The sequence below is a fragment of the Diceros bicornis genome, chromosome 24 (assembly GCF_020826845.1).
Source record: "Diceros bicornis minor isolate mBicDic1 chromosome 24, mDicBic1.mat.cur, whole genome shotgun sequence".
NCBI classification, from domain to species: Eukaryota; Metazoa; Chordata; class Mammalia; order Perissodactyla; family Rhinocerotidae; genus Diceros; species Diceros bicornis.
Genome location: NC_080763.1, coordinates 8,105,312 through 8,128,404, shown reverse-complemented (window position 1 = coordinate 8,128,404; position 23,093 = coordinate 8,105,312). Strand labels below are relative to the sequence as shown.

The following is a 23,093-nucleotide window of genomic DNA, read 5'->3' as shown; positions in this document are numbered from 1 at the left end:
AAACTGGATGGCAAAATTGAACTTTCATAATTTTATTCACTGGTTTAACATGGTTTTTAAGTTCTTCATAATCTAATCCTAAATTACAATTAGCAGTGCCTCGTCTCAATGCCCAATGCTTTAAGATTTTGCATAGAGAATTCAGTCCACACAGCCTGGAATAACCCAGTAATAACTCAATAATTCAGTAGAATTATTGAAATTCTACTCACCTTTCAGGAACAAGGTCAAAAGCCTCCTCTGTGAAGCTTTCCTTGACTCCCTGGTCAGAACTAACTACATCACTAACAAGCAACTGATACCCTTTATGGCCCCTACCACATTCTGTTTTGTATCATCACTTGTGTACACATCCACTTCTATTAACCTGGAAACCTCCTAAGGGCAAAGGTCCACGTCTTACTATTGTAGCATTTACAGTGTCTAAATGTACCCTTACCAGGTACACAGCAGAGTCAATAAATATTGAATGAATCTTAGTCTTGGGCTTCTAAAGTAGTAGAATATGGTGATAAAATAGAGCTATAACTATTTTAAAATATAAAAATGAATCCTTTTTTAGTCTCTTTTTTTTTCTGAGGAAGATCAGCCCTGAGCTAACATCCATGCCAGTCCTCCTCTTTTTGCTGAGGAAGACTGGCCCTGGGCTAACATCCGTACCCATCTTCCTCCACTTTATATGGGACGCCGCCACAGCATGGCCTGACAAGCTGTGCATCAGTGCACACCCAGGATCCAAACAAGGGCCACCAGCAGCAGAGCATGTGCACTTAGCTGCTACGCCACAGGGCTGGTCCCTCCTTTCCTATTCTTAATTCCAGAAACTGGCTCAAGTGTTAGTTGGTGTTGGTATCTTCATACATAAAGTATATGGCAAAACTAGGAAGGATTCAGAAATGGTCAATCAAAATGATTAATCTATGAGGAAGAATGGACTTGGGATATATAATCCAGAAAATGTATCAATTCCTACTCTGTCTTCAGGAATATGAGCGTACATATGTGCATATTTCTCATCTTCACTGGTACCTAGAAAGAATGAAACCAGCAAAATTTCAGTAAGAGGGAGGTCATTAAAAACAAATGAAGAAAAACAAAAACAGAAATTAAACAATGACTGAGTACATATTTCAAAGAACCCCTGCCCTGAGAAGATAAAAAGCACAAAAGGGAAGATTAAAGGCATTATGAATACATGTTTATAAAGGAGTTGCATAAAAATGCATAAATATGAAAGATCTTTTTTCTTAGAAATGTATAATTGTTCATAAAATAAACTGTTAAGGGCCGGCCCCGTGGCTTAGTGGTTAAGTGCGTGCGCTCCACTGCTGGTGGCCTGGGTTCGGATCCCTGGCGTGCACCAACGCACCGCTTCTCCGGCCATGCTGAGGCTGTGTCCCACATACAGCAACTAGAAGGATATGCAGCTATGACATACAACTATCTACTGGGGCTTTGGAGGGAAAATTAAATAAATAAAATTATAAAAAAAAATAATAATAAAAATAAACTGTTAAAAAGTGAAAGTTAAAAAGTGGACATTATCACGCTGTGCTTAACAAATGCTTAACCATGCTACCAAACATTCTCAGTCTAGAGTCAAATATATTTCCGGAAAAGTAGCATTATTATAACATGGACACAAAAATAGCAAAACAAAAGATTTTAAGAAATAGATCCATGTTAATATTTGAAATAACTGGTAATGGTAACATTATTTATTCTTTAAACAAAATAATTGCTGAAAATAATGAAATTAATGAAGTCTCCAATGCCCAGGACAGATTCTGTGAATTGTGGAGGGACGACGTTATTATCCTTTTTGAAAAATGAACTATGTAAGAAACTTCCAAAATTAAACTGCTTTACTATATTTTATTGATATAAACACAACAAATTTCATAAGCATGAGCTACCATTTTACTACACAAGAAAAGCAAAAGTCAAAAGAATTAAATATTAATGCGAAGAGTAATTACAGAAATGCTTTCACTTCTACAGAAGTCATCTCTAACAGCATCCTACATACTTTGTACAATTTGCTTGTAATCGCTTAGATATTTGAAATGAGGCAAAGTTGAATTTTAATCAAACTTTTATTTCTCAGTGGAAAATGCTCTCTTCATCAGAGGCGGTTGAGCTTTTCCGACATCAAACATCATTTCCAAAGGTGGATTATTAAGAGAACACCAATCAGGTATACGGCCTGTCTGATTATAATATTCCTTTGAGACTGAACGGCTCCCAAGGATGTCTTGCAGTGCTCCAAAAATAGCCCCTGTGTGGTAAAAACATTTTTATAACCAAGAGGAAAATTTTTACCAGAGAATTGTATGTACACATACATCCATTTCATTATATTAGAAGAGAAAACAGGCAAAATTCAGCAATACAGTCACCCTCTTCAAATTAATTCGTTAAGCTGTTCTATATCATATACATTGAATAATAGAGGAAGACATAACTCCCATGTCAAAAGTAACTAAATGGCCTATAGCAGATTATAGTGAAAATGATAAGTATTACTGTGTCTAAAAGCAGGTGAGGTCAAATGGGGTGGAAAGTATTTTCAACTCTGTATAAATACAATAAATAATATCCTTAGTTTTCTCTGCTACAACTCTAAGATTATATGTCACTGAATGAAACGGCACTGCAAACCCAGTCAGCATCATTATAATGCCCTAAGAGTCTATGCTGAAGACCTTATAAACACTCACAAGGCAATCTCTGAAAAATAATTTATTAACTAAATCCACTTATCCAAGATCAAAATTACACTGCATCATAAAACACATATTAGAACATACACAAAGATATACATCCATGAGTGTTTTTCTCTTCAAAGTCATCTCTTCATTAGGCTATTTCTCTATTTCAATGAAACTATCGTTTCCTAAAACAGTCGAACTCAGTCACAAAATAAAGTGTAATTATAAAATAAATCAATTTTCATATAGCCTCACAAATTAGCTTTGGAAGGAATTAAACCAATGTTTTGAGCAATGGTGGCATGACTGGAATAAATGCATAGCTATCACTATTATGAGGGACGACTTTAATTGGATGAAGAAGTTTACTTAAAAAAAGCAAAACGCAAATACCATGAGAAATAGGTATATAATTCTGAAAATTAATAATTTAAGGAAAAGTCAATGTTCAAAGAACATTATTTAATGGTTCCATTAGTTTATTAAGTGGGCAATCTTGAACACTGATTCATCTATTCTAATATATCCAATTAGTAAGGCCAGTCAGGAACAAATCACTATATAATCATAACATTTTAAAAATGAAATTCTTACCTCCCAACCAGGCCACACAATTAGCCTTTGCAGGTGGAGTATGAATTCGGAATGTCTTGGCGCCAAGTGCTTTTTTATATTTTGGTTTTTCTATCAAATACCTTATTTCTGCAAGCAATCTGTGGAGAAATCCTGGCAGCATAGACGTGCCACCTATGACTACCAAATTCTCTGCTAGTTGCTTCCTGGTGTCTATTGGGCACTGTTATTAAAGAGAAAGAAAAAAGGGATTTAGCCTTAACTGTGTAAATAATGCTTGACTGGATTTAAAAAAAAATACAGATTATGTATTGCAAACTAAACAGGCGATCACTTGCATTAAAAAAAGGGCCACAGCAAGATTCCTTTCACAAGGGAGTTTTTCATGTAGCAAATACAACCACCATGATAATATTGTCATATACTTATATAGAACTTTAAAGATTTTAAAATCTAATAGTACAGAATTTTAAATTCTACAGGGCATATGGTAGTAATAAGTGAGTATTCTCATTTTCAGAGTAGAATGACTGAGTTGAGCAAAGAAGATGACAAGAAATAACTTTTTGTTTCTTTTTTAGTAAGAGAAGTATGTGGAAACTTAATTTTTCTAAGGTGCTATCTTCATAGTATTATATCCGGAGCCAGCTGTCAAGTGGGAAGACAACATTCTTAGAAAAATTATGTTTCCACATCAGTTCTCTCTAAGAATTAGGAATGTTAAAGTCCATCACTGATGTTAATGTTTTTCATCAAAGTCCCTGAGTGGAGACCAAAAGGTAGACAGTATCTTCCAAAGCGATGTCATTTCGTGTGGAGTTCTGTGATTCCACAGTCATTAAACAAAAGGGAAATATTATACACCCTGTGGAATTTAAAATACAATACTACACAGACCTGCATTTGAAGAAACTACAAGCCACACTAAATAAAAATCTAGTATTGTTGCTGCGGAAAAAATGCATGATGTGTCCACAGCACTTACTATTGCTGGGTCTGAAATGTAGGTACCATATCTCAGTGTCAAAGTAAAACTCAGTGGCTAAAATAAAAATACAGAAAATAACACAAAAATTTTCTCTAAAGGGCTGTAGTCATAAATTGAAACTTTTTACAAAATAAAAATACCTGCATAAGGGAATCCAATATTAAAGTGGCAACTGATTTCTCTTCGTTATCTTGTTCAAAAAGAATTTCCACAACTGAATCTCTAATAAGGTTAAAAACAGAGAGTGCTTTGTTGGCATCACATAATATGATACAGAATATACCATTAGTTCTACTGACATATGTTTAAGTACCAGTACTATGTTAATGTAGAATAATCATTAAAACACAAGGTGTTTGTGTTTGTAAATGAGGAGAACAACAGTACCTGTCTCATAGGTGCTGAGGTGAGGACTCAACGAGTTGACAGGATGGTGCCTGGCACAAAGGAGGCACTCCCTGAGTATCAGCTACACCTAGTATTATGTATAGATTTACACATGTTTTGTCCAGTTATACCTCCTTAAACCTAATAATGGAAAAGGAGCAGAATTCTGTAAAAATTAGTAAGACTCAACAAGAGGATCAGTAGTGATACAAGCATTTCTTTGTTTTTAAAAGTACTACATGGCAAGGATTGCTAGTTGCCTAATAAAATATCCGTTTTCCTATTCATTCTCAGATTAATCCTCTTTTGCGGTAGCACAAGGAAGATCTTTGTGGCAATGGAATAGTTCTGTATCTTCATTGTGGTGGTGATTACAGAAATCTGTGTGATAAAATTACACAGAATTATACATACACATCACACCAATGCCAATTTACTGGTTTTGATTTTGTACTATAGTTACATAAGATGTAATCACCGGGAGAAATTGAGTGAACAGTATGTGGGACCTCTCTGTATTTATCTTTGCAATCTTCTGTGAATCTACAATTATTCGAAAATAAAAAAAGATAACAACTCCATTTTTAAGTCCAATACAATGCTTGAAAGACTATACCTACTAGCCTCCCTTGCAGCTAGATGTAGCTAAGAACCCGACAATGAGATGGAGGCAGAAGTGGTATGTGGGACTTGTAGAAAGTTTCCTTAAAAAGGAGAGGAAGCACTTGTTTCTTTCCTTTTCTAGGACTGCTGGCTTAAAACACAGATGTGATAGCTCTAACTCCAGCTGTGACCTGAGCCCTGGACCTCAAGGACAAGGGCTACACCCCAAAGATGACAGATGGCAGGATGTCTGGGTCCCTGATAGGAGATGTCATACCATCCCTGGACTACCTACCTCTGAACTTCTTTTAAATGAGAAATGGCTATCTTGCTGAAACCACTATTTTCAGGTTTGTATAACTGATGGCCAAACTGAATCCTAACCAATGTAACACAAAATACTAAACATAGGCATATATGAACACTAATTTTTAAAAATAAAATTGGGATCATACTATGCATACTATTTGAAAGCTTTTTTGAATCTTTTTCAAAATATAATATTCTCTTCATGAGACTCAACCTACTTGCTAACTCGCTCCATGTCATCAGAAAAGTGGACTGAGGCCTGCAGAATGTTGAACACTCATGGCTAGGCAGCCCCTTACTGATATGCCTTTACACTTCTGCTGCTACCAGCTGAGTTGAATGCTCACAAAACAGCAGTTTTCTTTTTCCAAATCTTTTTTTTTTTTTTTTTTTTTTTTTTTTTAAAGATTTTATTTATTTATTTTTTCCCCCCAAAGCCCCAGTAGATAGTTGTGTGTCACAGCTGCACATCCTTCTGGTTGCTGTATGTGGGACGCGGCCTCAGCATGGCCAGAGAAGCAGCGCGTCGGTGCGAGCCCGGGATCCGAACCCGGGTCGCCAGCAGTGGAGCGCACTCACTTAACCACTAAGCCACGGGGCCGGCCCATTCCAAATCTTTTTTTGTCAGTTGATTTGATATTGAAATTACATACTTTAACAATTATTACTTAACCAATGAAATATTAGGATAGAAAATAGTAGTTTTTTTTCCTATGTGAACTATGTTGGATGCTCTGGAAAGATAACAATTTTTAAAATCTTTTTAATATAGGTAACTACTATAAAAGTCTAGAATAAAAATACCTAGAAGGATTCTGTACCAAGACTGATTCACAAATAACTTTTTCTCACTGTACTTAAAAAAACCCCTGGAAATCATAACTCATGAATTATTGGTATAAGTAAATTTAATTCAGAACTCTAGAAGCAGACTTATCCTCCAAGAAAAGGTCTTGGAAAAAAGTTTTGCAAATAAATACTTATTTATAAATTCTAAGTTAAAATAAACTGTTTAGTATATGATTTTTTATGATGGTCCTTTACTTTAAATGACCCTTCTGACTTACCAACAAACTACTGGTCTGGACTGTATCTATTTAGAAGGTTTCAAAGCAACTGGATTTTTTGGTAGGAAAAACATGTTAGCAAACAACTGTAAATTAATTGGGTTTGGAATGTGAGATAAAGTGGCTTTTTTATTCCCAATATATTTTCCTACTATTATGTAACCAAAAAGCTCTATATTAGTTGAATTTCCTTAAACACTTATTTTCTTCTCTTATTCTGGGCTTCACTAAGTAATCAGGAGAAAATTTAAGATAGTAATTTAATGAATGTAACTTACATAAGAGGTAAAATGATAAAAAGTTACTACCAAAAAGTGTTACATTCTCACTTTTTGTCCCCCAACCTACCATCTCTAACATCTGTATATTTATGTTCATTCTTTTAATATCTCAACCTATATTAATTATCTCAAAATCTAACAGGATCTTCAATATTTACATAATAATTCTTTTCTGTGCATCTTCTGATCTAATATTTTACAGATGAAACTTTTATAATACAAATTTTATAAAGCTTGGGTATAAACAAAATTTATATTGTTACCAATATAATTACATAAGTCCTCAACAACAATTTACATGACATCTTCAGACACAATAATCTAATGAATAATAAAAAGGTGAAGTACCAACTGGTCCTAAAGATTTAGTATATTTGGAAGAATGCATTCTAACAAGATGTTTTAAAGCAGGAGTCAGCAAACTAATGCCTGCAAGCCAAATCCAGCCCAGTATCTGTTTTTGCAAATAAAGTTTTATTGGAACACAGCCATGCTCATTCATTTACATACTGTCTATGGTTGATTTTGTACTCCAACTGTAGAGGGGAGTAGCTGCAACGGAGACCAAATGGCCCACAAAGCCTAAGTTATTTACCATTTGGCCCTTTACAGGAAATGTTTGCTGAACCCTGTTTTATTTTTTTTTTTTGTTTATTTTTTTATTTTTATTTTTTTGTGTGTGAGGAAGATCAGCCCTGAGCTAAGATTCATGCTAATCCTCCTCTCTTTTTGCTGAGGAAGACTGGCTCTGAGCTAACATCTATTGCCAATCCTCCTCCTTTTTTTCCCCCAAAGCCCTGGTAGATAGTTGCACATCCTTCTAGCTGCTCTATGTGGGATGCCGCCTCAGCACGGCTGGAGAAGCGGTGCGTCAGTGCGCACCCGAGATCCGAACTCGGGCCGCCACACGCGCACTTAACTGCTAAGCCACGGGGCCGGCCCTGAACCCTGTTTTAAAGTATCATACTTTAATCTCCACCTCAAAGAATGGTTAGTTCCATTAATTAAATTAATTCTGAATTACTCTGATGAACAGGAAAGAATGTTTTTTAAAGTTTTAAAAAATTAAAAAGCTGAATAATAAAACTAATCATGAATGATGAAGCTTAACAAAAAACACATAAATATTGAATCAGCAATACGAAAGGCTTACATAAATATTTTTGAAGGACAAAAATTTATTTTAGTTCATTATTTTGCTCATAAAAATTAAGGTCTAACCTGATTGATCCAAGGACATGTAAAATCTTCTCTCCATCTAATGGGTAGTCAACATTTGGGGGTGGTGAGGGACGCTGAAATATAAACATCATCAGCATAAGAATACAGGTTATAACCTCTGAAAAAAGAATATACATTTATTTTTAACTTACCTCAATATTCCCATCAATATTAAATTTTGCTGCTTGGATTTTTAGTCCACGCTTCAGATCACTTACAAAGCAAGTGCGCACTGAAAAGAAAGAAAAGGAGATTTTGTTATGGTTTGTGATTGAGTCAACTCTACGTCCCAGTTAAAACAATTCTATTCAAGTGGACATGCTAATCATCCATTCCTTCAGATTTTATAAACTAATCCTGTCTTTATTTAGCTTATGACAATTTATTCACAAATAAAAAAACTTTTTCATTCACTAAGGAGTCATAAGTCACATTGTGTATTCATCTTCCATAAAACCACATTTTTAAAAAAAAACACCTTTGAGGAAACTATTATGTTTTTTGATATTTCTTGTATTAAGAGCACCGTAATAAAAATAAATTTTAGCATCATGAAAATGTAGCTATTCTAATTGAACAGCATGGTTGTCTGAACCAGACTGACATATCTCTATATCTAATCTTAGGTATCTATTTATCTGATTTTTTAAAATCTTGGTTGGTCAGAAGACAAAGCTAAATTTTGCTCTTAGTTGCAGTAACACTCCTTAGTTTAGGGGTTTTTGGCATGATTATTTTTTCCCTCTTGGCACACTGCAACACCACTTTCCTTCTACTAAATTATCCTTTTTTTTTTTGGACTTTGAATATTTATTCTTTTAAAGATTATTTCTGTTGCAAAGTACTTATTACAATAAGCTGCTTCAAATTATTTTCAGAAATAGGTAAACAATAAAAATTCTTTTAGAGACAAAATTGATGTCAAATGCAAGAAATCTAATGACTTGGTTAATTACTTGTAAAACATGTTAAATATATATTTATATATTATATAAAATTCTTTTCATTCACTAACTCAAAATATATTTGTTAAGAATCTACAATATGTTAATATGCTAGATAGTAAGCTAGGTGCTCAAGTTACTTATTTTATATTTTATTCAAGTTCTCATAACTATTTAAGCAAGGTAAATATCTAGCCCTCAAGATCTTATATACTTGGCAGAGGAAAGTGCCCTTCTTTAAAGAAACCAAATTCACTGAATTAAAAATCCAAGAACAGATAAATTACACTTACGAATTTTAAAACAATTGAAAAAAATTTAGGTAATTAAACTACATAACTAATGTAATGAGCATGTGTTGCATATTTGTTTTAATAGAATTGGGTTCCTACCATACATATTATTCAGCAACATGCTTTTTCCTTTTACGTATTATGGACATCCTTCCAAATCAATACATCTAGCTCCTTCTTTTTAATAGCTACATGGTATTCCTTATTATGAAGTTACCAAATTTCATCCAACATTCCCCGTTTAGATGGGATACACACCTGCGATTTTTCTTCTTTTTTTTTTTTTTTGCTGAGGAAGATTTGCCCTGAGCTAACATCCTTGCCAATCTTTCTCTGTTTTTTAGTATGTGGACCACAGCACAGCATGACTGCTAACAGAGTGGTGTAGGTCTGCACCCAGGAACCGAACCTGGGATGCCAAAGCAGAGCATGCCAAACTTAACCACTAGGCCACTGGGGCTGGCCCTTGATTTTCATAAATATGCCAGATTGCCTTCCAAAAAGGTTAGTTTTCAATCCTTACCAATAGTAATATATATTCATTTTCCCACAATCTCACAAATACTGGATGTCTAACTTTCAAACTTTTGCCATTGTGATGTGTTTCCCTTGACTAATGTGAAAGTTAAACATCTTTTCACAAGTTGGAAGCTATATGGAAAAAAACACTCTAAACAATCAACAATTATTATCTCATGGGGGAGAGGACTGGGAGAAGGGAAGGGAAACTATTCATTTCACTTGAGATACTTCTGTATCATCTGAGCTACTGCAATAAGCATGTACAAATGACTGAATTTTTACAATAATTGAAGAGATTTTAGGTAATTACACCACATAAGTAAGCAATGTAACGCAGAGCAAGACCCATTTTGGAGCCCTAGCTCTAACCCTACCTATTGTATGACACTGAACAAATCGTTTAATATTTCAGGGCCCCAACTATATCAGATTATCTCCAGATTCCATTATTGTCTAATTCTCTATTAAATATTCTAGAATGTTAATTTTACATGACACTCTCAGTACTGAAGAACATTAAATTATATTTTTAATGCTTTTCCTTTTAGTAAATCAAAATACCAAAAAACTCAAATTAAACATTATCATAAAAAGCAAAGGAGAAGTAATATACCTTATTAAAGTGAATCCAATATATTCTGGCCCCAAATGTAGAATTTCCAAAGTCAGTAAAATGACTGACCTTATAAAAATGTAATTAAAAAAATGAGTAAAAAAACCACCATACAACATAAAACCAGTGGCTTTCTTAAGCAATTTAACTGTTATTTCATACTGGGCAAATTACTAATTCCCTAGTAACCCTGTATACACTATCTATAATTGAGAAGTTTCTTCAATAACACATCATAATTAATGCCAAAACCTTCCATAAATATGAAGAAAAATCAAAATTTTATTTACATGTATAAATATTTAGAAATACATGCCTTCCAAACTAATACTTAAGGACGAAAGAGGCAACAGTGGGAACTTAATTTACCTTTAATGTCCTCTAAGACACCTTCTGGAATCGAACCTAAAACAGGAATTTTATTTAGAACTATAGAACTTTAATAATAAGCAGAAACAGTCTGTTAAATTGCATTTACATTTCCATTTTCCATTTCAGCAAAATTTTTAAAAATATAAGTACCATGACTTTTTTTTTTTTTTTTTTTTGGTGAGGAAGATTAGCCCTGAGCTAATATCCATAGCCAATCCTTCTCTTTTTGCGGAGGAAGATTGGCCCTGGGCTAACATCTGTGCCCATCTTCATCTATTTTATATGTGGGACGCCTGCCACAGCATGGCTTGATGAGCAGTGCATAGGTCCGTGCCCAGGATCCGAACCTGCAAACCCTGGGCTGCCAGAGAGGAATGTATGAACTTAACCACTACACCACCAGGCTGGCCCCACCATAATTTTTTTAAAGGCAAAAAAAAACTAATTTTGCTTTTAGGGAATAAACTTCCATCATTCAAAGCCAAGCCAAAGCATAGAATTTGAAGCCAGGTGTGCACAAAGTGCTACAAGATGTCATATGCTTAGAAATTTGATAAAAACAAGACCTCACAAATATAGTAGAACAGTTGGCATTAGATAGGAATTGACCAAGAAAATCTTTTCTACCATAAAAGGATTAGCTGGTTATCTTGTGGTAAACTACTCAGAAGAAACGAAGGACTTACACATGAGTTTTTTTTTTTTTTTTTTTTAACAAAAAGTGAGGTTTCAAGTTTGCTTATCTTTCCTGTGATAATAAACGACTGTCAGTAATGTGCTAATCTAATACATATTTTTAAAAAGGATCACACACAGACTTTTAAGTTTTTCCTTCATGGTAAAGGTGATATTTTAAAAAATGAGTGAGAAAGTACCTATTCAGAGAAATCTATACAATATAGGGAGCTTTGGAAGACGGATGTTTGAACATGTTACCACTGTTATGTGATTTTGTTGCCAAAACTCTCGTTTTCTGAGGCAGACTCAGAAACAAAATTTTCTAGAGGAAACCAAGAAGAAATACTTGGGGAAGTAATAGAACACCATAAAGAAGACAGTCCTGAAAGCCAAGGGAAGAGATAATATCAAGAGTACATGTCACAAGTTCAAAAAGGGTTACTAAAATTAAACTACTGGATTTGGTGATGAAGAGCACAATAATGACCTTACAATTGGAGCAATGTCATCAGAGTGATTTGGGGGAAAAGAGAGTAACTATTCAATGGGGTAAAAAAAATACAAGTTGAAAAATGGAAAGGGAATGTAAACCACTCTGAAATAGTTAAAATGATTTTACCCATCACAGAGGGAAGGCTCTGTTCTTTAGCAGCACCTGTGTCAACAGTACACTGTTCCAATAGTTGAGTTTCCAACTCCCTGAAGGTAAAAAAAAAAAGCTATTGGAATTGAAATATTGGAACTGATATCCTTTTCTTACTTAACACTTTTAACTACACAATAGATTATGATGCTTTAAATAAAAGTGGTTGCATCCTTAAAAGATAAATACACTCAAGGCTAATAGAGAATGGAATGAATAATATTAAACTTCCATATTACAAGTCCTCTACTGATCACTGTCAAAAAATGAGCATCTGGTTTGTGGCAGAGATGAAGCAAATGTGCTAAATTCTAAGAAACTTACTTGTGAAGAGCTTTTCCTCCTAGGGGGAGTGCTCCCCAACAATTTAGTACTGGGATTCCTTCATATATCTATAGGGTAGTTAAGGATATTACTATTTTAGGAGATAAAATTTGGTTTCCTTGATATTTTCCTCACCTTCTGCAGTATTGTTCTAAATCAGCTTTTGTGGCAAATTCTTATTCCTTATTTTAAAAGAGTTACAGAAAAATCAGAGTCTTTTTTCATATTCTTCTCCAAAGAAAAACGTTAAACACATGCATACACCCACCGAATTCATTAGTTAGAACTGAGGTGTCCAATAAAGTAGCCACTGGCCACATGTGGCTGTTGAGCACTTGATATGTGGCTAGTCTGAATTGAGATATGCCGCAACAATAAACTCCACATCAAATTTAGAAGACTCAATACAAAAAAAAACACCCTGTAAAATATCTCATTATAATTTTTTATATTGATTGTATATTGAAATGATAATATTTTGAATATATTAGGCTAAATAAAATATACTATTAATTTCATCTCTTTCATTTGTACCTTTAAAAATGTAGCTCAGAAAAAATTTAAATTATATATATGTCTCAAATTGTATTTCTATTAGAGCTGAGAGGATAGTGGACAATATGGTACTGTGGGTTTGCTACCTCATTTTATATATTGTTTTTGCTGATTTTCTCTAAGTACAATATTTACGAAAAGGAAAAACATATATTGGTAAGAGCACTGGCTTTAGAGACAAACATGGGTTTATATCTTGGCCATAGGTTTATATGACCTTGGGTCAACTACCTATCCCAACTGTCAGTCTTCTCATTTATATAATGAGGAGGACAATACTAATGTTGAAGGGTTGTTACGAGAACTTAGACACAAAATACTTTACATTTAAAAAGCTATTGCCTAATTTAGTTCTATAGGAGCTAATGATTCTTGATTTCCTTCCCATGAGTAGTTCTTCTAATAAATACACATATAGATCTCAAAACTGCAAAAGTCTTGCATTTATGTACTTCAACCTCCTTTTCAATATAGCAATGTACACTGTAACATTTCTAAGAGACCTTTACCTATACTCTGCTTAAATGCTTCTAATGACAAGGAACCTACCAGTTTTTAGTCAGTAATTCCATTCTGGGACAGCCTGAATGACTAGGGAGTTCTTCCCACTGGCAAATGATATAAAAACTACAGCACTTACTGAGCAAGTTACCACGTGCCAGGTCCTATGCTAAATAATTTATATACATCACCTCATTCAAGTCACATGACACCCCTATGAGGTGGAATTATTATAATTCCCGTTTTACAGATGAGGAAACTGACACCCAAGGAGATTAAGCTACTTGACCAACATCACACAACTGGTAAGAAGCACAGCTGAGATTTACACTTATGTGTGTATTTGATTCCAAAACCCTATGCTATACTGCCTATGTGAGAGCCTCAGGAGATAAGAAAAGATGTATTCACTTTCCCACAGGGAGCCCTTTAGTTATTTGAAGGCAGATTTCATGTTGCCATTAAGTTTTCATTTTTCTTTTCTCCTTTTTTTTTTTTTGTGAGGAAGATCAGCCCTGAGCTAACATCCATGCCAATCCTGCTCTTTTTGCTGAGGAAGACCGGCTCTGAACTAACATCTAATGCCAATCTTCCTCCCCTTTTTTTTCCCCCTTTTTCTCCCCAAACCCCCAGTAGATAGTTGTATGTCATAGTTGCACATCCTTCTAGTTGCTGTATGTGGGACACTGCCTCAGCATGGCCCGACAAGTGATGCGGCGGTGCGCGCCCGGATCTGAACCTGGGCTGCCAGTAGCAGAGTGCGCGCACTTAACCGCTAAGCCATGGGGCTGGCCCCTCATTTTTCTTGATGTAACTTTCTCATTTCAGTTTCTCTGATTACTCTTTGTATAATCTTTTCTTAGAGCTTGGCTATTGGAGTCAACTTCTTGGACGTGTCCTAATTAGCTGACGTTCCTCTTAAAAACTGAACATAATATTCATGAGGTCTGATCCCTGGAGTATATACTGGGACCAAGTCATAATGATAATTTCTACAAAAAGCAAATTTAAGTCTCACAATCCTATCAATTTTTTTCCACACGGTAATTCATAATTGTACATGGTAACCCAAAATACTTTATGCAATAAAAACCATTTGTAATAAGTCTAATTATTTTAAAGCAGAGTAAAAACTGCAAAATTAGCTGGTTGGCAAAAAAGATACTGGTAACACCAGGCTTTCCCTATATCCGCAATCCAGGACCATGGCAGAGTTTATTCCAAGCGTCAGAAGAGCCATTAGATGACTTGGAGCAAGCAAGACAGATGGAACCTAGAAAACAACAATAACAACAACAAAACCAGAATGAGTGTCAGTAGTTGTTGAAGCTGTTTCCCTTACATTTCCAATATATTTGAAAAAATTCACAGGAACATTATATTTGTTTATGATACCTATTCAACCATTTTATGGCACTAAATTAAGAACTAGTTTGTTGATTTATTTGAATTTACACAATAATCGAAATATACTATAAAAAATAACACTCTTTACATTCTTCAAGTTGTTTGATTCCAAATTGACAATTATGAAGCATTTTTATTAATTCTTGTTCTCTCTTTTGGAGGAAAAACTGAAAGGGATAAAAGAAGAGGTCCAGAAACACAAATTCAGAGGAATATGCTAAATTTAAAAAATAAAGAGACGCTTTTATCATCAAAATGAAAATACGAAAAAGAATTGACTGTCTTTATTCACAAAGTTTGTAATATGAATTAATTTTAAAACATTATAATTTAGCAGTTAAAATTACATTGAAGAACTACAAAAATCCTTAGCTCTGTGTGACATTTTTCAGTGAGAATCTTCCAGATCTAGTGACGCGCCAAATATCAGATAAATATTCAATCAAAATAAAAAGTCCACCATAACCACATGGCAAACAAAGTAACGGCATGATTTCCCTTGTCTAAGTAGATATGGCAGGTGTTCTAGTCACGAGATAAGGACAGTAACAAAACACAACTAAAACGCTGAGCGAAAGATAAAGGATTATCTGTTTTATTTAGATAAGAGCTGAAGGGGCTTCTTGTTTTGCTCTTCCTATTGCAAATTCCCAAATCTGTGCTATCAGTCAGCACAGGAGGGTGTGAAACCTGTGTTTCTGTGCCTCTCTTACTGAACTAAAACTTAGAAATTTAACTGCCCTTATCTCATAATGACGTTGTGATTTTTGATATATTTTGAGTTCAGTGGAATGTATGAAAAATACACTTGTATATGCTTATTTCTTATACACTGTACACCTTTTATACAATCTTCTAGTTTCCCTTGCTGAAAAACCCTAACGCCCTAAGGCAGAGATTTTAATAAATGTAAGTAATAAAGATTCTGGCCTACTATGAAATGTAATTATCTTGAGTCATAAGTTTCTTCTTCAAAATAATATTGATTCCTATACAATGAAAGCTACAAGTAATATTACTAATTGAAACAAGAGTTATTCCTGGCACTGCCACTTACTCTAAGGGAGACATTATCTGAATATTCCATTTAATAGGAATTTAAAGCCTGAAATGAAAGAAGTGAAGAATTTAGAACAGTCAGGATAACTAAACAATAGAAACTAGTAAGACCTGGAAGAAACACATCATAAACTCCACAGCACACAATATACCTTTTAATTCTGAAAAAAAGTCCCAAAACAGAAAAACTTACATTAAAATAAATAAGAGAAACATCAATAAAAAGAAATCTTCAATTATCTAAATATTGGATGAAATGCTAATAATGCATGAAATAACCATACAAAGAAAGAAAATAAATGGTCAGTTTGAAGAGGCTTCAGTTTATTCTGTCATCTGGTTCCTCAAATGCATTGTGTAGTATACACAATGTGTATACACAATACACAATGAAGGAAATAAAATGAGGATCTTTTAGTTTAAGCTTTGAGTACCTACCAACAACAACAACAACATAAAAAACAGGTACCTCAAAATACTTGAAAAGAACGCGAGTGAGTGTCTCTCTGAAGTGGGAAGGACATAACACCGACTCAATAACCACAACTCGGCGGTCTCTGGGATTCACCAACAGATGCCTGAAAAGTGACAGTTTTGTTTTTAAAAGTAAATAAAAGTTTTTATTTACTTTGGTACATAATGCAATTTAAGAATAGAGAAACAGAACTACCTTAGCTTAAGATGGTTTATGACAGGAGACATCTTCATTTTACTACCCAGGAAAGATAATAATGTTCCTGACCTCTTACTACGTGCCATTCACTGTGTCAGGAACTCTGTATCTATTAACTCATTTATCTCAGAAAACAAAAACTACAGCCTACTATGAATACTAACTTGAGCCATTAAAAAGATATTTTCTTTTTTTAGGTTACAAAAGTAATATATGCTCACAAAACTCCAAATATTATAGAAGTTTATAACTTAGAAAGTACAAATACTTTATATTTCTACTACCCAGAAAATACCACTTACAGTAGTTTGTATATTTTCATTATTGTGTGTGTATATGCATCTATTTTTAACAGAAATACTCATTCCATAGATGTTATTCTATAACTTGCTTTTTTCAATTATCAATGTATGTAAGACACCTTTCTGTATTAGTACATATAGACATATAGAACTCTTCTAATGGCTGTATAGTATTCCACTATATGGATGCACAATAATTAAATTATCCAATCCCTTTTATTAATGGACATTTGTTGTCAATATTTCCTTATGCTCTCCAGTTTTCTAGTCTTCAAATATACTCTTGAAAAGGTTGAAAATAAGAAGGTAAAAATGGCAATGGAAGTCAACTTTTTTTTGCATTAAATGTAATATAACCAAATATCACTATGACTGGCATTAGGAAAAGCTGGGGGAAAAAACAAACACAACTGGACCTTACCTGAAATACAGTATGTGGATGAATTCCTTTAGGTAGGAATACAATTCTTCTGTATTGATATTATATTGAACAACTTTGATAGGCTATAAAAATTAAAATTATTTATTAATTCATAATAAAATAATCTCAAATTAAAACATGCTTATTTATGTTAGTAATGCATTTTCTGGTAATAAAGCAAAAGCAATTTGCATAGAGAATAAATGCAAACATTAAATATAGATTAATCACTTAAATTAGAAATCTTTAAGAAGTGGCATGTCCAAGATGATGGAATTTTTTTGGTTTGTGGGGATGAGTGTGTGTCTGTAAGTAAGTAAAGAGCTGTGCTCATCTGCATTTTTCCTGCATCTGACATCATTCTGGCAGGACTGATAAAAATCAGCATTAACTAAAAAGCATCAAAGGCTTCCTCAAATATTCCAGACCTGGTTTAGTCCTTGTTAGTCACTCCTAAGCCACTGACCTTTCCCTTTTGTAACATCCCCACTCAATGACTTGTCAAATGTCTACCTTTCCCTACACTACAAGCTCCAAGAGGCAAGAACTGTTTCTGGCTTGCTTACGATATATCCTCCTTCAACTTATACAGTGCCAGACACAAAGTAGGTAGCTCATAAATACGTGTGGCAAAAAAAAAAAAAAAACAAAAAACACACACACCATTAGCACTAACGCAGTATATGCAAACACTACCAAACCGTGAGTGCTAAGTCAACACTAATGCATAACAAGGTAGGATCCTCAGCTGTAGGTGCTCTGACGCATCACTGGCAGACCTCTCTTCATTTACCCTTTTAAAGGAAAGATCATCAGCTTGGCTAATTTCTTGATTGTATGTAGCTTAAAGAAGGTTCCAAACTACGTATAGCTGAATATAGATTAATCTTTACATATATTTGTCTTTTCAAGACAAAGATAAAAGCTGAAAGCACTAAGAAAAGTGCCAACGAGAATATAAATGTTCTAAGTCCAGTCAGCGATCTATCTAGTAATCTATTTAGTAACACAGTAACACCAATTATTAAAACAAGAACATGAAAAACGAGTAGACAGGGACTTCCATCACATTTTGAATACCATACCACAAATATCTATTATATTTCTGGCTTGTCCAAGGATTTCCAGAAAATTTTGAAATCAGTAAAAATTTCCCTAATCAACCATAATTAAAAAGATTTCTGAATCAACATTTTTTTTTTTGTGAGGAAGATCAGCCCTGTGCTAACATCTGCCAATCCTCCTCTTTTTTCTTTTTCGCTGAGGAAGACTGGCCCTGAGCTAACATATGTGCCCATCTTCCTCCACTTTATACGGGACGCCACCACAGCATGGCTTGCCAAGCAATGCGTTGGTGTGCACCCAAGATCCCAACCGGCGAACCCCAGGCCGCCGCAGCGGAGCTCACGCACTTAACTGCTTGCGCCACCGGGCCGGCCCTAAATCAACATATTTCGTATGTTGATCTTACTGATGCATCTCAATACCAAATATAAATTGATGTACTAGTCTATTCAGCTACAACATGTGCTTTTATAAAACCAAATATGCTCATATTTGATAGTTAAATAAGGAAATCATGTCTGTATAATGTGCAAGTTCTAGTAGTTCATATTAGGCAAGAGGAGCTGAAATTATGATAGCAGAGTTATAACCTCCACCAAGAAAAAGAAAGTCATCAACTCGGTGGCCACACAGATAGGCATCCTTTCAGATCTATTTGTGAAAAGTTTAAATGATCCTCTGTACCAGGAGCTCCCTTCCCAGAGAAGACCCTTAAATGACCCTTTATTGGGCTGCGTTTCCTCCTGGTCCCACCTTAACAATAGCCCCACTGGCTCAGAGCACACTTCCATCTGCGTTGTCTGAGAACCTACTGGCCAACATTTTCAATCCATTATTTCATTTTATTTTTAATATCCCCAAGAGAGCCTCCAGCCACACTCTGTTGTAAGCCAAAGCTATTCCAATTTTTTACTGAGGTATCAATTTTTGCTTTTGCTAGTGCTCTGATTATAAAGTTACATGGGTTTCACACGGTCTGTCCCGACCCTATTATCCCCATAAAACTGTTTTTGTTTGTGATCAAAGGGAGGTTTTTCAGAATGCAAACATTAAGTTATGGCAGAAAGATCTGTATTTGACTTTAACAGGTGAATTTTATGACACGCAAAATTATTCTAGAATTTCTACTGTTTTATAATTCCTAATCTGCCAAATTAGCTTTGGCAAGAAAATTTCTTATAAAAAACGTTTTTCACAATTCTTCGGATTTTGGAATTACAGATAAAGGAATGAAGACCTGGCTTATATTTTGAACAGGGTAAGAATAAAATTATTCTGTAATTATATTACATTATAAGGCTCATAAAAATATTTTACTAAGGTTAAAAACTTTCTCTTGATAGTATATAATTCTATTTATATAAAATGTATAGAAAGGCAAATCTATAGAGACAGAAGGAGTATCAGTGGTGGGCTAGGGGTAGGAATGGGGATTAACTGTAAATGGGCATTAGAGATCTTATTGGGATAACAAAAATGTTCTAAAACTGGCCTGTGGCGATGGTTGCATAACTTGATACATTTACTAAAAACCATGGAATTGTACATTTAAAACAGGTGAATTTTATGGTATGCAAAATTAAACCTAAATAAAGATTAAAAAAATTTTTCTTGGAACAGTCAGAAGTTATGTATTTAGCACTGTTCTAATCAATCTTATTTGAAGTCACATTTAAAAATATTTTACAGTACAGCATTTATTTTGCTAATTAAAAAAAAATACCTTAGGCAAGCCAGCTTTTTTTATCACACTAGGAATTATGCATCTTGGACCAGTTTCTCCAGCAAATCCACACCTGCAAATAAACAGAAAATTGAAACATTCAACTTACCACATTCTTCCTATATATGTGTCACAGAAACAAGTTTCTCCCTATTTGTTTCAAAGCAGGGGTCACAAAAACATTTGGAGACATCTCTGATGCATTCAAAGGGACAAAAAAACTAAGGTAAAGTTAATACCATCCTTCATAATTGTGTATTAAAAGTAAAAAATAAAATTATTTCCAACTAATGATACTGAAATAAAACAGTGTTTTATTTTAGTGCACCATTTACTTTTTTTTCAGTTTTTAATTCTTCCTGAATTTCAGGCAACACATCTCTACAATCCTGGATCTGTGCTATATTATGTGACTTCATTTACATAATTCATATGAATTCATCATAATTCCATCATTCTAAAATTAATAGCTTCCACATTGATGTATTTCCTTTCGGTCTATTTTTTAAACTATGCATAGTTGATATAGTTACAATCATACTGTTAATACATCATGAACTCGTACAATAAGCTTCTGCCCATATTATTACAGTCTTCATTGCTATCATTTTAAAAACTGCATATTTAATCCTTTTTAAAAACTATTTTCCTTTCTTGAGTATTTAGGTATTTCCATTTCTGTTTCCCATTAGTAAAACAAAACTTTGCTAAAAATGATCACGGTGTAAGTGTAGTCTTAACATTACCTCTTCTTGTCCTGTCTAGTTTTAAGTACTGCTCTCCTCCTATTCCCAAATAGCAATCTCCATCTTCTCCCAGTCACGTCCCCACATTCACTTGCACCAGTGCTCCTCAAACTCTCCAGGATGCAACGGGCTGGTTGGCTTCAATTCCTTTCTTTTACTTCATAAATTCATCTTATCACCCTCCTGTTGTCTTTGTCAATAATCCTCTTCCTGTATACAGCATTCTGCTTCTCATTTCCTCAACATATAGCCAAAGTAATTATCTTTGGGTGTCAACCTTAACGTATTTTTTTATGCTATTAAAATAAACCTTTAGAAATAAATAAGAAAATATAAATAAAGAAGGATCTTGCATAAAACAGTGCGAGAATGTCATGAAACAAAGACTACGTTTAATCCAATTCTAGAGCACCTGAGGTCCAATTCTTAAAGTCTCTTTTGACCACTTATTCAACAAATAATTATTAAATACCTACTATATGTTAGGCCCTGTTCAGAGAGGTATAAATATTTTCAAATGTCCCCATTTCAAATAAATATAAGATGCAATTCTGGCTGTCATTTTCCTCTTTCTTGAGCTCAGTACAAAGGCTCTCAATCTGGAGTCCAAGGACCACTGTCATCATCTGCCAACCCCTGAAATTGTGTGCAAATATTTTAAGGTTTGTGTATTTGTGGTTTTCATTCGGTCGTCAAAGGGATCTATGCTATCCAAAAGGTTGTGAATCACTACTCTAGTGTTTACAAGACGCCTTTTAAAACATGTTAAATTTCCTAATCTAAGAGTTTGGGGGGGCTAACAAAGGATCTCGAGAGTCTTATCTATAAGGTTTAACCTCTTTATGTGTTCAGTCTCCCTAATTCTGACTTCCTACTCTTGGGGAGCAATGGCCCTGTCTAAAACATAATTGGATTTCCAGCACCAACAGAAGCTCCATTCAATAAATGTTTAATGATGGAGATCGTCATCAAGCGTTACAGTTCGGTTGCTACCCTCCTAACAAGACAAACCCAGGGTAAGCGGGGTCTAGGTCATCGCTGTCATCCTCTGCATGGATGACCCCAAAAGGTCCGTTCGGTTTGGGGTGACGACCTGACGCGGCGGCGAAGGCGATTCTCCCCAAGCCTCGTAGGCCTCTCTAGGAGTCAGAACCTGACCGCCCCACCGGATCCTCGGGATTCACATTCGCCCACGGTGGAAATCATAAGGGCCATCGTTTGCGGATGTGCTGGCGAAAGAAGGGCTGCCCTGCGAGCTGCCAGGACCCGGACCGGGCGTGGGGCTCGGCCACCCGGCCTCCCCTCGGGACGACCGCGGCCGGCGCCGCAGCCACTCACTTGGTGAAGGCCTCTCCCAGGTCTATCACGACCGCCGTCTTCTCGCCGCCGCTCCCCAGGCCCTCGTACAGCGGCATGGCAGCAAAGAGGACGGTAGGGACCAGGACTCGGACACCGCCACAGACACCCACCGGCCTCGGCTCCCGGGGGCGCGGCCGGGCGGCGGCGGCGCGGGCGGGGGCGACGGCGGGGGCCTCGCGTGGCCGCGGCTCGCCGGGCCCGGGCTGTCCCAGGCTGTGCCTCACTCCGCGTCCACCCGAGTCCTCGCGGGCGTCCCGTCTCCGGGACTAGGGAGGAAGAGGCGCGGCCGGCCGCTGGTCTGGGTGCGGGGGCGGGGGGCGGGGCGCGGAGGTCTGAGACGGTCAGGCGCGCCGGGCGCCCCGAGTGGGCGGAGCCGAGCCCGGGTCCTTCCCGGAGGACACGCCCCCAGGCGGTGCCTGGGCCGGCGGGGGGGGGGCGGGGGGGATGGTCCGTCAGCGCTTCTGGGGAGAGGTCTCGTTCTATGCCGAGATCGCTGTGTTACCACAGAAGCTCCAGAGCTTTGATTTGTGCAGTGTTGGGGCAAAATTTGCTGTACCAGGTGTCTTGCCTATCATTTGTGCTTCGCAAGAAATACTGAGAATAGGTGTTATCTTCTCAGCTGTGTAAACGGAAGCTCAGAGAGATTGATTAGCGTTCCCAGTGCCCCACAGCCGAGCCGGGATTGGACTCCAAGACTTTCTGATTTCAAAGCCTGTGCTACTGATGCTTTAGAGAATGATGCGATGCCTACAG

At 35.9% G+C, this 23,093-nt stretch overlaps 1 protein-coding gene across 2 annotated transcripts; it reads right to left on the bottom strand.

Annotated features, from left to right (window-relative positions):
- Positions 1-1,855: 1,855 nt before the first annotated feature.
- On the bottom strand, positions 1,856-22,479 carry ACTR10 (actin related protein 10). Of its 2 annotated transcripts, XM_058567010.1 has the most exons (13): positions 22,320-22,478; positions 20,236-20,308; positions 17,448-17,530; positions 16,521-16,629; positions 14,751-14,858; positions 12,530-12,597; positions 12,182-12,261; positions 10,882-10,917; positions 8,293-8,372; positions 8,141-8,214; positions 4,413-4,494; positions 3,306-3,507; positions 1,856-2,278 (listed from the first exon to the last, which is right to left on the bottom strand). In XM_058567010.1, the coding sequence occupies exons 1-13, from the start codon at positions 22,394-22,396 to the stop codon at positions 2,097-2,099; spliced, it is 1,254 nt and encodes a 417-aa protein (XP_058422993.1). In that variant the 5' UTR covers positions 22,397-22,478; the 3' UTR covers positions 1,856-2,096. The 2 variants fall into 2 exon arrangements, with proteins under 2 accessions (XP_058422993.1, XP_058422994.1); XM_058567011.1 differs by lacking the exon at positions 10,882-10,917 and having other exon boundaries at positions 22,320-22,479.
- Between the last annotated feature and the right edge of the window lie 614 nt (positions 22,480-23,093).

What these genes read in the sequence shown, in the direction of transcription:
- ACTR10 (XM_058567010.1), bottom strand. Translation starts at nt 22,396, where the DNA reads ATGCCGCTGTACGAGGGCCTGGGGAGCGGCGGCGAGAAGACGGCGGTC. An exon ending in ATCCACATACTGTATTTCAG is followed by an intron (nt 16,630 to 17,447) that starts GTAAGGTCCAGT and finishes GTCACTTTTCAG; the next exon opens with GCATCTGTTGGTGAATCCCA. An exon ending in TTCTTTTCAAGTATTTTGAG is followed by an intron (nt 14,859 to 16,520) that starts GTACCTGTTTTT and finishes GTTGTTTTCTAG; the next exon opens with GTTCCATCTGTCTTGCTTGC.